We start from the raw sequence: 14,741 nt of genomic DNA, 5'->3' as shown, positions 1-14,741 counted from the left end.
CTTTTTCAATTGGTCTTCATTTGTTTGTATTCCTATATTTTTATGTTAATGCCTTACCTAACTCATTTAGGATTTCATTACCCATCTGCTTCAGTACTCCACCTTCCTTACCCCTACTTGCTTGTTTTAATCACTTTGTCTCAATTTACACATTCTTTCCTCATTTATATAGCTGCTTATTTGTATCCATTACTTCATACTTGTACCTCTTCCTTTAGTGTACCTACATTTCCTTATGTTAACCTTAGTGAGATGGCTCAGGAACAGATGAAGAATGATCTCATTTGCAGACATTTAGTCTTTGGCTTTCATTAATGACGAACCATAAAACAAGCCAAGCCCTACAGCCTACTCTTCATTTTACCATGATTGCTTCACATTCTCTGGATCAATAAGTTGACAACAGGTTGCCCTTGTTTATCACGTTGATTTGATTCATACTCCCCCATGCAATCCTTTACCCCTCCTGAATGTCCAGACCTACATATGCTAAAGCCTCTTTTACTCCATCTTTCCATAATACTTTTTATTTCCCTCATCTCCCTTACTCCCTCCATTACTGACACTTAGATTCACATAGCCTTTCTTTGCTCCTTTTCTCCATATGTCTGAATCATTTCAGCTCACCCTGGTTAGCTTTTGCAGTGTTGCTGCACTTTTTATATTGCCATTCTCAAATATTTTCATTTGTTAAACATTTAGCCCTTTAAGTGATATCTGCTGACAAATTTATGGAAAAGTTTTGGATTTTCACCTGCTTTGTCCACAGTATTCTTTTCAAAGTTTCTTATAGATTATGTGCTTTACAATTTCCTTGCTCTTTCTTACTTCTTTAAGTTGGTTGGCTCTGGAATGCTGCTTATATTTGTCATATTGCATCTCAAAGCTACTCATCATACAATATCCATAAAAAAACCATGTCTGCCCCCATATATTTTTAAAGGCCTCCCTGGTGTAGCAGTTAGTGTTCCTGACTATGATACTTTTATGGGCCACCCAGGGTTGAGTGCATAGGTTCAGTTGCTGGTTACAGCAGTCAGTCCACAGTCAACCCACCTGTTCATCTACCCTTAGGGTTTTGTCGATAAAAGTGGTACCTGGCTCAGGCTGGGCAAAGTGAGAGGGTCAGGGAGAATGGTTTGGTAAACAGAAAAGAGGTGGTGAAAGCTCTGCGGAGGATGAATGCCGGCAAGGCGGCTGGTTTGGATGGTATTGCTGTGGAATTTATTAACAAAGGTTGTGACTGTGTTGTTGACTGGTTGGTATGGATATTCATAGTATGTATCATTCATGGTGATGTGCCTGAAGATTGGCAGAATTCATGCATAGTGCCATTGTACAAAGGCAAAGGGGAGAAAGATGAGTGTTCAAATACAGAGATAAAAATAGTTGAGTATTCTTGGGAAATTGATTGAGAGGGGAAAGGCATGTACAGAGCATCAGATTGGGGAAGAGCAGTGTGGGCTCAGAAATGGTGGAGGGTGTGTGGATCAGGTGTTTGCTTTGAAGAATGTATGAGAAATACTTTATGGATTTGTATGTAGCATTTATGGATCTGGAGAAGGTATATGATAGAGTTGATAGAGATGCTAATGGATTTGTATGTAGCATTTATGGATCTGGAGAAGGTATATGATAGAGTTGATAGAGATGCTGTGTGGAAAGTCTTGAGAGTATATGATGTGGGAGGTAAGTTGCTAGAAGCAGTGAAAAGTTTTTACAAAGGATTGTAAGGCATGTGTACAAGTAGGAAGAGATGAAAGTTATTGGTTCCCAGTGAGTCAGTTTGCAAAAGGGGTGCGTGATGTCTCCATGGTTGTTTAATTTGTTTATGGATGGGGTTGATAGGGAGGTGAAAGCAAGAGTTTTGGAGAGAGGGGCATGTATGCTGTCTGTTGGGGATGAAAGAGGTTGGGAAGTGAGTCAGTTGTTGTTCGCTGATGATACAGTGCTGATGACTGATTCGGGTGAGAAACTGCAGGAGTTGGTGACTGAGTTTGGTAAAGTGTGTGAAAGAAGAAAGCTGAGAGTAAATGTGAATAAGAGCAAGGTTATTAGGTTCAGTAGGGTTAAGGGACAAGTAAATTGGGAGGTAAGTTTGAATGGAGAAAAACTGGAGGAAGTGAAGTGTTTTAGATATCTGGGAGTGGATTTGGCATGCAATATGCCAATCCTCAGGCACTTCACCATGAACCATACATACACTGAATATCCCTACCAGCCAGTCAACAACACAGTCACCCCCTTTTCAAATGAATTCCATTGCAATACCATCCAAACCAGCCACCTTGTCGGCTTTCATCTTCCGCAAAGCTTTCACCACCTCTTCTCTGTTCACCAAACCATTCTTCCTGACCCTCTCACTATGCACACCAGGTTTTTGTTTAAATATCTTTACTATGCGATGAGATTATTTAATTTGAAAATGGTAGAATAAGTAAAATAATGACCAAATACATCAGCAAGCATAAATATCACATATTGAAAGGGTAAATGTACTTTGGAAGGTGTGACAAACTATTCAGTCAACCTCAGTTCCACTCCAGAACCACCTACTTCAGTTCCTCATCACTAGCGTTCTCAGTAAGAAACATGAAAAATCATTTTATTTACCAGTAAAATGGCAACAGTTGTTGAATCAGCCTAATTTACATCATAATAGACTGGTAATTTGCATAGGATATAGTCCAACATGAATATTAGGTTGGGGATATTTTTGGTCAGGAATATAATCTCCCCTATAACTTGGTGTTAGTTACCCACATAAAAACATTCTGCCAAATGATACACCATTAGGAACATAACCTCTACTTTTTTAGGACACCATACATGCTGAAACCAATTGATACAGTTAACAGTAGCCACTGATGGTCATTTTATAAGGAACACCAAGTTTTTATGCTTTTATATCATTAATATGCCATGAAAGTGGGATCTATCTAGCTTGAGAATGTAAGAATAGGTAAAATAATGACCAAATACATCAGCAAACATAAATATCAGATATTGAAATGAAAAAACTTACTTTAGAAGGATTGACAAATTATTCACACAACCCTTATGCCACTCCACAACCACCTACCTCAGTCCCTCGTCACTAGCATTCTCAGTAAGAATCATTGAAAATAATCTTATTTGCTGGTAAACTGGCAGCAGTTGTTGAATCAGAGAGTCTGTCTTACATCATAATAGACTGTGGTTATCTGTTTGGCATATAGTCCAGTGTGAGAATTTGGTTGGGGAAATATATGTTCAGGAATATTTGGTTATCTATTTGGGATATAGTCCAATGTGAGAATTTTGTTGGGGAAATTTTTGATCAGGAATATAACCCCCCCTCCCCCCAAAAAAAATAGTAAAAATAACATGGGTGTCAGTTATGTGCACAAAAACATTCTGCCATTATGACAGATCACTGGAATGTAACCTCTTTGTTTTGCGAGGACTCCCTGGATACTAAAATCAGTTGATACAGTTTACAGTATCAGTTCTTGGAACATGTATCAACTTTACAAAAGTCTCTTGATGTCATGGATTTGGATCTGTGATACTTGTGTATATACCTTGTAGAGGCTCATTAGATATTGTTGTTTGTCAGAGGAAAATCTTATGCCTTTAAGTGTTAATTAATTCATGATAGCAAGTTCCATCTGTCTTATAATTACTTTGTTCTTTGTTTGTGGTGTATTATATGGAGTTTTTATAAGTCTGAATATTATTCAGTGCCTGACACTGTGAAGGCCCAATTTGTCAGTTTGCATTTTCTTCAGATTGTTTTAGTTTTGTCTTTAATGTTTATACTGTTTTATAATTCAGTTTACATTTACACTTAATCTCATGTTTCATAAAGTCTTTTATTTTCAGTATTTTGGACAGCTAAGGCAACAGATCATCAGTCAACAAGCACCAGACAAACAGAGTGCAATGGCACAGTGGTTTGATAGTCTAATGGAGGGTATTGAGCCCAACCTTCTCACCAAAAATAGGGATAAGTGAGTTATTTTGTGCTTCATTATGTTTACAGCAGTTGTTCTTAGAATTTCTTCAATACATTCTTTTAGGAAATTACATGTATATATGGTTGTTGTTGAATAGTCACATAGTTTGATAATGTAGTGATGATTATAAAACAAATATGACCCTGCCATTGTTGATCTTTCCATGACTATTACTGTACTGTACTGCAGTGGATTTTATGGGCTCTCTCTATATACCTGTTTCATAGGATAACATATCACATAGAAAAATTTACTTCCATTTCTTATTTGTGCAACTGATTACTAGAAACTGCCTTACAACAGAAACACTTTACAGCAAAATTTTCCAATCTCACTGAACCTAGTACCATTCAGTATTGCACCTACCAGGGCCAGAAATTTGTTACAAGTTTTTTTGTAAAGATCTGAACACAGATTTATTGTAAGTTAATTATTGATTAAGGCATTCTAAAAAAGACAGGTGTGTTGTGGTATCTTGTTTATATCATATGATAACAATATATGAAGATGTTTAGCTATACTTAACAGTTCTTTGGTGCTCATTAACCTGATTATCTCTGGTTTGTGCATAACTAGTATTTCTCACAATTAACTTTCAGTTAACCGCAAAATTGTTTTTTTCTCTCCATGCCTAAAATAGCCGTGTTCTCTTGTAGTGGTTTGTCCCACAAGCCTTAAGAGAATCTCTTGAGATATATAGGAGTTAGAAACTCCTCAGCTCCCAGCCATTTGGTGAGTTAGTGCTTCTCACCCTTCATTGACTACCTATTTGGTGGTAGCATCCTTTTGCTCAGTTGAGGTCTGTCCTTCAGCCAATCAGTAATCCCACTCCACTATGGGGCCCCATAGCTTGATCAAGTTGTAAGATTTCTCTTTTCACAGAGACTGTTTTTTGCAGAATTGAAAATGCTGGGAACATCTTGTGGACAAAGATTTTTCCTAAGTCTCAGAAGGTGGGTTGGAATCACATGGTGTTTGTAGACTGGCAGATCTACACCTTAACCATTGCCATGCAGTAAAGCAGTGGGGGATTGGGCTGCTCAGGTTTACCCCTTGTAAGAAAAGTTTTTCAAATGAAGAAAGACTTAGTATTTATACTAAAGAGCTTACTTTTCTGGGGCATCTTTGGTTAAATTTGTATAGAATAGTCTTCCCCAGAGTTGGCCAAGTTATTAAAGATTTGGAGGTGTTTATTATGTTTACTTTTAGACATCCCCTCCTTTTTCATTTATCATTTAGGAAAGTCTTTGTAAAGTCTGTGTAAATATATCTAATCTTAATAATACCACCCTTTTAAGGAGCATAGTTGAATAAAACCTAATTGAGGGGATAATGAATCTGGTCTTTAAATGCTGACCTATTTAACCTATTCCACTTAGAAAAACTTTCTTGCATTCTTTGATGACAAGGCAAGAATATATAAACAGGTAGAAGGCTGTTTGTTGACAGCAGCCAACCAGGTTGGTACTACCATCTTAAGCCAGGAGTGTTAAAGTAGTGCCTCAAACCATCTTGCACCTTCCATGTCGGATTGTTAGTTGTACATTTTACCTTCTTTAGAACTGGACCACTAGGCTAGTCCTACCATCTCCCTACAAGTACCGTACACCTACTCAGATCTAATGTATTTTCTTATCATAAAAAGATGTTTTGGAAGGAGGTAAATAAAGTGCATACGACAAGAGAACAAATGGAAATATTGGTGAAGGGGGCTAATGGGGAGGTAATAACAAGCAGTGATAAAGTGAGAAGGAGATAGAGTGAGTATTTTGAGGATTTGTTGAATGTGTTTGATGATAGAGTGGCAGATATAAGATGTTTTGGTCGAGGTGATGTGCAAAGTGAGAGAGGTTTGGTAAACAGAGAAGAGATAGTAAAAGCTTTGTGGAAGATGAAAGCCGACAAGGCGGCAGGTTTAGATGGTATTGCAGTGGGATTTATGAAAAAAGGGGGTGACTGTGTTGTTGACTGGTTGGTAAGGATATTCAGTGTATGTATCGTTCATGTTGAAGTGCCTGAGGATTGGCAGAATGCATGCATAGTGCCATTGTATAAAGGCAAAGGGGATAAAGGTAAGTGTTCAAATTACAGAGGTATGTTTCTTGAGTATTCTGGGAAATTATATGGGAGGGTATTGATTGAGAGGGTAAAGGCATGTACAGAGCATCAGATTGGGGAAGAGCAGTGAGGTTTCAGAAGTGGTAGAGGATGTGTGGATCAGGTGTTTGCTTTGAAGAATGTATGTGAGAAATACTTAGAACAGATGGATTTGTATGTAGCATTTATGGATCTGGAGAAGGCATATGATAGAGATGCTTTGTGGAGGGTATTAACAGTATATGGTGTGGGAGGTAAGTTGCTAGAAGCAGTGAAATTTTTTTATCAAGAATGTAAGGCATGTGTAAGAGTAGGAAGAGAGGAAAGTGATTGGTTCCCAGTGAATGTTGGTTTGTGGCAGGGTTCATTATGTCTCCATGGTTGTATAATTTGTTTATGGATGGGGGTGTTAGGGAGGTGAATGCAAGAGTTTTGGAGAGAGGGGCAAGTATGCATTCTGTTGTGGATGAAAGGGCTTGGGAAGTGAGTTAGATGTTGTTCGCTGATGATACAGCAGTGATGGCTGATTCTGGTGAGAAACTGCAAAAGTGGGTGACTGAGTTTGGTAAAGTGTGTGAAAGGAGAAAGTTGAGAGTAAATGTGAATAAGAGCAAGGTTAGTAGGTTCAGTAGGGTTGAGGGGCAAGTTAATTGGGAAGTAAGTTTGAATGGAGAAAAACTGGAGGAAGTGAAATGTTTTAGATATCTCGGTGTGGACTTAGCAGCAGATGGAACCATGGAAGTGGTAGTGAGTCACAGGGTGGGGGAGGGGGTGAAGGTTCTGGAAGCATTGAAGATGTGTGGAAGGCAAGAATGTTATCTCAGAGAGCCAAAATGGGTATGTTTGAAGGAATAGTGGTTCCAACAATGTTATATGGTTGTGAGGCATGGTCTATAGATAGGGTTGTGCAGAGGAGGATGGATGTGTTGGAAATGAGATGTTTGAGGACAATATGTGGTATGAGGTGGTTTGATTGAGTAAGTAATGAAAGGGTAAGAGAGATGTATGGTAATAATAAAATGAGTGTGGTTGAGTGAGCAGAAGAGGGTGTGTTGAAATGGTTTGGACAAGTGGAGAAGATGAGTGAGGAAAGATTGACAAAGAGGATATATGTGTGAGAGGTGGAGGGAACAAGAAGTGGGATACCAAATTGTAGGTGGAAGGATGAAGTAAAATTGATTTTGAGTGATTGGGGCCTGAACATACAGGAAGATGAAAGGCGTGCAAGGAACAGAGTGAATTGGAATGATGTGGTATACAGGGGTCAATGTGCTGTCAATGGATTGAACCAGGGCATGTGAAGTATCTGGGTTAAACCATGGAAAGGTCTGTGGGGCCTGGATGTGGAAAGGGAGCTGTGGTTTCGGAGCATTGCACATGATAGCTGGAGACTGAGTGTGATCGAATGTGGCTTTTTTGTCTTTTCCTGGTGCTACCTCACTGGAGGGAGAGGAATGAGATGGAAATGGATGAAGGCAGCAAGTATTAATATGAACATGTGTATATTTGTCTGAGTCTGTATATGTATTTATATGATGAAAGGTATATATATGTATATGTGCGTTTATGTAAATTATATGGGAGGGTATTGAGTGAGAGGGTGAAGGCATGTACAGAGCATCAGATTGGGGAAGAGCAGTGTGGTTTCAGAAGTGGTAGAGGATGTGTGGATCAGGTGTTTGCTTTGAAGAATGTATGTGAGAAATACTTAGAAAAGCAAATGGATTTGTACATAGCATTTATGGATCTGGAGAAGGCATATGATAGAATTGATAGAGATGCTCTGTGGAAGGTACTAACAATATATGGTGTGGGAGGCAAGTTGTTAGAAGCAGTGAAAAGTTTTTATCTAGGATGTAAGGCATGTGTACGTGTAGGAAGAGAGGAAAGTGATTGGTTCTCAGTGAATGTAGGTTTGTGGCAGGGGTGTGTGATGTCTCCATGGTTGTTTAATTTGTTTATGGATGGGGTTGTTAGGGAGGTGAATGCAAGAGTTTTGGAAAGAGGGGCAAGTATGCAGTCTGTTATGGATGAGAGAGCTTGGGAAGTGAGTCAGTTGTTGTTCGCTGATGATACAGCGCTGGTGGCTGATTCATGTGAGAAACTGCAGAAGCTGGTGACTGAGTTTGGTAAAGTGTGTGAAAAAAGAAAGTTAAGAGTAAATGTGAATAAGAGCAAGGTTATTAGGTACAGTAGGGTTGAGGGTCAAGTCAATTGGGAGGTAAGTTTGAATGGAGAAAAACTGGGGGAAGTGAAGTGTTTTATATATCTGGGAGTGGATCTGGCAGCGGATGGAACCATGGAAGTGGAAGTGAATCATAGGGTGGGGGAGGGGGCGAAAATCCTGGGAGCCTTGAAGAATGTGTGGAAGTCGAGAACAATATCTCGGAAAGCAAAAATGGATATGTTTGAAGGAATAGTGGTTCCAACAATGTTGTATGGTTGCGAGGTGTGGGCTATGGATAGAGTTGTGCGTAGGAGGGTCGATGTGCTGGAAATGAGATGTTTGAGGACAATATGTGGTATGAGGTGGTTTGATCGAGTAAGTAATGTAAGGGTAAGAGAGAGGTGTGGAAATAAAAAGAGCGTGGTTGAGAGAGCAGAAGAGGGTGTTTTGAAATGATTTGGGCACATGGAGAGAATGAGTGAGGAAAGATTGACCAAGAGGATATATGTGTCGGAGGTGGAGGGAACGAGGAGAAGTGGGAGACCAAATTGGAGGTGGAAAGATGGAGTGAAAAAGATTTTGAGTGATCGGGGCCTGAATATGCAGGAGGGTGAAAGGCGGGCAAGGAATAGAGTGAATTGGATTGATGTGGTATACCGGAGTCGACGTGCTGTCATTGGATTGAATCAGGGCATGTGAAGCGTCTGGGGTAAACCATAGAAAGTTTTGTGGGGCCTGGATGTGGAAAGGGAGCTGTGGTTTCGGGCATTATTACATGACAGCTAGAGACTGAGTGTGAACGAATGGGGCCTTTGTTGTCTTTTCCTAGCGCTACCTCGCACACATGAGGGGGGAGGGGGATGTTATTCCATGTGTGGCGAGGTGGCAATGGGAATAAATAAAGGCAGACAGTATGAATTATGTACATATGTACATATGTATATGTCTGTGTGTATATATATGTGTACATTGAGATGTATAGGTATGTATGTTTGCGTGTGTGGACGTGTATGTATATACATGTGTATGGGGGTGGGTTGGGCCATTTCTTTCGTCTGTTTCCTTATGCTGCCTCGCAAACGTGGGAGGCAGCGACAAGGCAAAATAATAATAATAATACTAATAATAATATATGTGTGTGTGTGTGTGTATATGAGGGGTTGGGCCATCTTCGTCTGTTTCCTTGAGCTACCTAGCTGATGCGCGAAATAGCAATTAAGTATAATATACTATGTATACTTCCCTCTGGTTTTTTCTTTTCCAAGGGAAGGAATGGAGATGGGAGTCGGATGGGGGTTTTTCCTCTGGGGCTCAGTCTTCTGTTCTTGATGCTACCTCGCTGATGCAGGAAATGGCAAATAGTATGAAAAAATATACATCAACATATACATCCACAGACATATACATATATACACATATACATATTCATGCTTGATGGCCTTCAATCCGTTCCCAGTGCCACCCCATCCTGTAGGAAACAACATTGCCCTCCCTGCTTCAGAAAATTCAGAGATTAGGCCCTGAAGATGTAAAACATTTCCTGTTTTACAGAAGTAGTAGCCACAAAGTTTGTACTAAAATGTTTTTAAATGTAATATGTGGCCCTAATTGTTTTAGTGATATTCTTGTTTCCTTGTTGCAGATTCACCCAGAACTTGTCAGTGTTTCGTCGTGACATAAATGACTCATTGAAGGGGCCAGTAACCAGTAGTGGTGGAGGAAGTGGGAGTGAAATGATGACATCGTGACGGCAACACTACCTCCAAAATGGTCTCCATTTCAATCCCCATCATAATGCCAGCCACCATCGTCGCCGCTGCTATTCTCTTTCCACCACAACTACATTCACAGACTCTGCGATAACCAACACTACCATTAATGTTGTAGCAGATTCTAATAGCAATCACTGTGCTCCACTGTGGTTGACATAGTTTTGACATTATGAAGTCATTTTGACTTTACCTGTTTGAAATCATATTTTGTAATTAGGGAGGTTTTACAAAAAAGTTACATTTTTGTACAGAAATGACATACGGGACCTGACTGAACTATTGTAGTAGTATGTGTCTTCTATAATTAGATTCATCACAGTCTTACCAAAGGAATCCTGTAATGTCTGTCCATGGTAGAAAGTGAGGTAATACTCATGTGCATCCTGACTTTTGTGAAGATACTGTGCCTCTGGGTACTCAAGTAGGAAGACGAGTGCCTGAGTTAAATTTTTCTACAGAAATTTGGATGCATATACTAGAAAGTCATGAACACCAAATTTCTAAGTATAAAGTATGTGCAATTCCTCATGAGTTCATTTGCCTATGGCTGTGGTTCGGGTTATTGCTCATGTCTTAAAGTTAAGAACATGATGATTTGCATAGACAGCAAGGTAGAGATATTTGAAAAAATGAGAATAAAAATAGCCATAGAGATGTCTAAGTCATTTTAAAAAGGATGCCCATGTAGGAAACTTTTGTTTGGGGGTTGCTGTAGTCTTAAGACATGCAGGCATGAGAGCCCTATCAGTAGTGAAAGATTACAATCAGAGGTCAAGTTTCATTTACATATCAGTTTAAAAATTTGGCTATTTGAATATCTTACATGATTTAATCTTTGGTGATGATTTTTAATAAGTTAAGAACTTGTTTAAATGGACATAACAAAGTCATGCATTTTTTGTAGCTTTTTTATTTTTATTGATTTTTTAGTATATAATAGAAAAATCTGTACATGAAAAAGTAATGAAATTGTTGTAATATGTTAAAGTGGACATGTATGGCAACACCTGGTTGGTTACTCTTGTTTGAAATACAGAATTGGTATTTTTAACCAGTTCACCAATCTCATACAACATCAGTGCCCATGTTTTCACAATTTTCATCTGCCATAAAAAATACACATTTTCAAACTTTGTAAATTTCATTTATGTACATATTCAACAAGAATTGTGCTAGAGTTGTCTTTTTACATCATTAGAAGTTATTTGCAAGTTAGTGTATACCTCATTCACAAACTCTCCTGGCCAGATATGCAAGATTTATCTCATCAAAAAACAAGAGGTTTGTACTTTGCCAGGTCTTTCAAATTTGGTGTGAGCCTCTGTGTCCAAGGAGAGCAGTTGTGAGTACCTATCAGCCAGTTTAATATGCCTCTACCCACATTTACTGAAGGAGACTTGTACAATGTTTCTGTGATGGAATGACATATTGTTTAAATAAAAAACCCAAAGTCCTATACTTTTGATACTTCATTAGCAAAGAAATTATGTAACATCTTCAGAGTAAATTTCCACTGTAGTGATAATTATTAACTTTACATCCTATTTTCATTAAGAAATTAATGTTATTTTTGATCCCTCATCATCAGCAGAATGAGAGAAGACCTTCAGAAGTAATTCATCTCTCTAGTGCTATTTAGTAACTAATCTTGCTCAGTAAATAGGGTGAACTAAACAAACTGAAAATTATGGCAACCATATCATAATACACCTTTGCCCAGCTTTGTGAGGGATATTCAATTGGAAAAATGTATTTAACAGAGAATCTGTGCATTTTAAATTGAAGCTAATAATGATTGGGAAAAATATGGATGCTTCCCCAGCACCTTCCAAAGAACACCTTCTTTCACTCACCATTAGAAAAAATACATACCAATTTTGTGGAGGTGATTAACATTTGGAGCCTTTGCCTGAACACAATTTAGCTTTAGGCAGTTTATTTCAGATTTTGATCCTCCACCTATATTGCAAAGAATTTTGTTCCATTTTCTCACCCAAGATGTACTCTTGTCATCTTCTGAACACTGTTAACATTGTGCAAGGTTGTCAGAGCCCACCTTCGCATCTTAATTTATCTGAATGTTTCTCTGCATTCTTCATCACCCTTAACTGTTATACTTGTCATTTGATGATGGACACTTTCACTGCTAACATCATCAATTGATGATATAATAGTTCCCTCCCTCATTTGAATCCCCAGTTAGATTATCTATAAATGTCACCAGCATTCTTCCACCACAGCTGCAAAATTTATCACATGCCTCAGTCACCATATATTTTATTATTATTATTATTATTATTATTATTATTTATTTTATTTTATTTTGCTTTGTCGCTGTCTCCCGCATTTGCAAGGTAGTACAAGGAAACAGACGAAAGAAATGGCCCAACCCACCCCCATACACATGTATATACATACACGTCCACACACGCAAATATACATACCTATACATCTCAGTGTACACATATATATACACACACAGACATATACATATATACACAATAATTCATACTGTCTGCCCTTATTTATTCCCATCGCCACCTCGCCACACATGGAATAACATCCCCCTCACCCTCATGTGTGTGAGGTAGCACTAGGAAAAGACAACAAAGGCCCCATTCGTTCACACTCAGTCTCTAGCTGTCATGTAATAATGCCCGAAACCACAGCTCCCTTTCCACATCCAGGCCTCACAGAACTTTCCATGGTTTACCCCAGACGCTTCACATACCCTGATTCAATCCATTGACAGCACGTTCACCACGGTATACCACATCAATGCAATACACTCTATTCCTTGCCCGCCTTTCACCCTCCTGCATGTTCAGGCCCCGATCGCTAAAAATCTTTTTCACTCCATCTTTCCACCTCCAATTTGGTCTCCCACTTCTCCTCATTCCCTCCACCTCTGACACATATATCCTCTTGGTCAATCTTTCCTCACTCATTCTCTCCATGTGCCCAAACCATTTCAAAACACCCTCCTCTGCTCTCTCAACCACGCTCTTTTTATTTCCTCACATCTCTCTTACCCTTACATTACTTACTCAATCAAACCACCTCACACCACATATTGTCCTCAAACATCTCATTTCCAGCACATCCACCCTCCTGCGCACAACTCTATCCATAGCCCACGCCTCGCAAACATACAACATTATGTTGTTGGAACCACTATTCCTTCAAACATACCCATTTTTGCTTTCCGAGATAATGTTCTCGACTTCCAAACATTCTTCAAGGCTCCCAGGACTTTCGCCCCCTCCCCCACCCTATGATTCACTTCCGCTTCCATGGTTCCATCCGCTGCCAGATCCACTCCCAGATATATAAACACTTTACTTCCTCCAGTTTTTCTCCATTCAAACTTACCTCCCAATTAACTTGACCCTCAACCGTACTGTACCTAATAACCTTGCTCTTATTCACATTTACTCTTAACTTTCTTCTTTCACACACTTTACCAAACTCAGTCACCACCTTCTGCAGTTTCTCACATGAATCAGCCACCAGCACTGTATCATCAGCGAACAACAATTGACTCACTTCCCAAGCTCTCTCATCCCCAACAGACTGCATATTTGCCCCTCTTTCCAAAACTCTTGCATTCACCTCCCTAACAACCCCATCCATAAACAAATTAAACAACCATGGAGACATCACACACCCCTGCCACAAACCTACATTCACTGAGAACCAATCACTTTCCTCTCTTCCTACACGTACACATGCCTTACATCCTTGATAAAAACTTTTCACTGCTCCTAACAACTTGCCTCCTACACCATATACTCTTAGTACCTTCCACAGAGCATTATCAACTCTATCATATGCCTTCTCCAGATCAATAAATGCTACATACAAATCCATTTGCTTTTGTAAGTATTTCTCACATACATTCTTCAAAGCAAACACCTGATCCACATATCCTCTACCACTTCTGAAACCACACTGCTCTTCCCCAATCTGATGCTCTGTACATGCCTTCACCCTCTCAATCAATACCCTCTCATATACTTTCCCAGGAATACTCAACAAACTTATACCTCTGTAATTTGAACACTCACTCTTATCCCCTTTGCCTTTGTATAATGGCACTATGCAAGCATTCTGCCAATCCTCAGGCACCTCACCATGCTCTGTACATGCCTTCACCCTCTCAATCAATACCCTCTCATATAATTTCCCAGGAATACTCAACAAACTTATACCTCTGTAATTTGAACACTCACTCTTATCCCCTTTGCCTTTGTATAATGGCACTATGCAAGCATTCTGCCAATCCTCAGGCACCTCACCATGAATCATACATACATTAAATAACCTTACCAACCAGTCAACAATACAGTCACCCCCTTTTTTAATAAATTCCACTGCAATACCATCCAAACCTGCTGCCTTGCCGGCTTTCATCTTCCGCAAAGCTCCCACTACCTCTTCTCTGTTTACCAAATCATTTTCCCTAACCCTCTCACTTTGCACACCACCTCGACCAAAACACCCTATATCTGCCACTCTATCATCAAACACATTCAACAAACCTTCAAAATACTCACTCCATCTCCTCACATCACCACTACTTGTTATCACCTCCCCATTAGCCCCCTTCACTGAAGTTCCCATTTGCTCCCTTCTCTTATGCACTTTATTTACCTCCTTCCAGAACATCTTTTTATTCTCCCTAAAATTTAATGATACTCTCTCACC

The 14,741-nt window shown here is 39.3% G+C and overlaps 1 protein-coding gene across 1 annotated transcript in view; it reads left to right on the top strand.

Annotated features, from left to right (window-relative positions):
* Ranbp16 (Ran-binding protein 16) overlaps positions 1 to 11,492 on the top strand; it is a 334,729-nt gene extending 323,237 nt beyond the window's left edge. The window contains exons 21-22 of the mRNA XM_071690784.1: positions 3,865 to 3,992; positions 9,905 to 11,492. Of these exons, the coding sequence (XP_071546885.1) occupies positions 3,865 to 3,992; positions 9,905 to 10,010 (234 nt within the window). The 3' untranslated portion in view covers positions 10,011 to 11,492. The remainder of the gene's footprint in view (positions 1 to 3,864; positions 3,993 to 9,904) is intronic.
* The last annotated feature ends 3,249 nt before the right edge of the window (positions 11,493 to 14,741 follow it).

This window comes from Panulirus ornatus, chromosome 1 (assembly GCF_036320965.1).
Source record: "Panulirus ornatus isolate Po-2019 chromosome 1, ASM3632096v1, whole genome shotgun sequence".
NCBI classification, from domain to species: domain Eukaryota; kingdom Metazoa; phylum Arthropoda; class Malacostraca; order Decapoda; family Palinuridae; genus Panulirus; species Panulirus ornatus.
The sequence above is the reverse complement of the archived record's forward strand: the minus strand, read 5'-3'. Positions and strand labels throughout refer to the sequence as shown.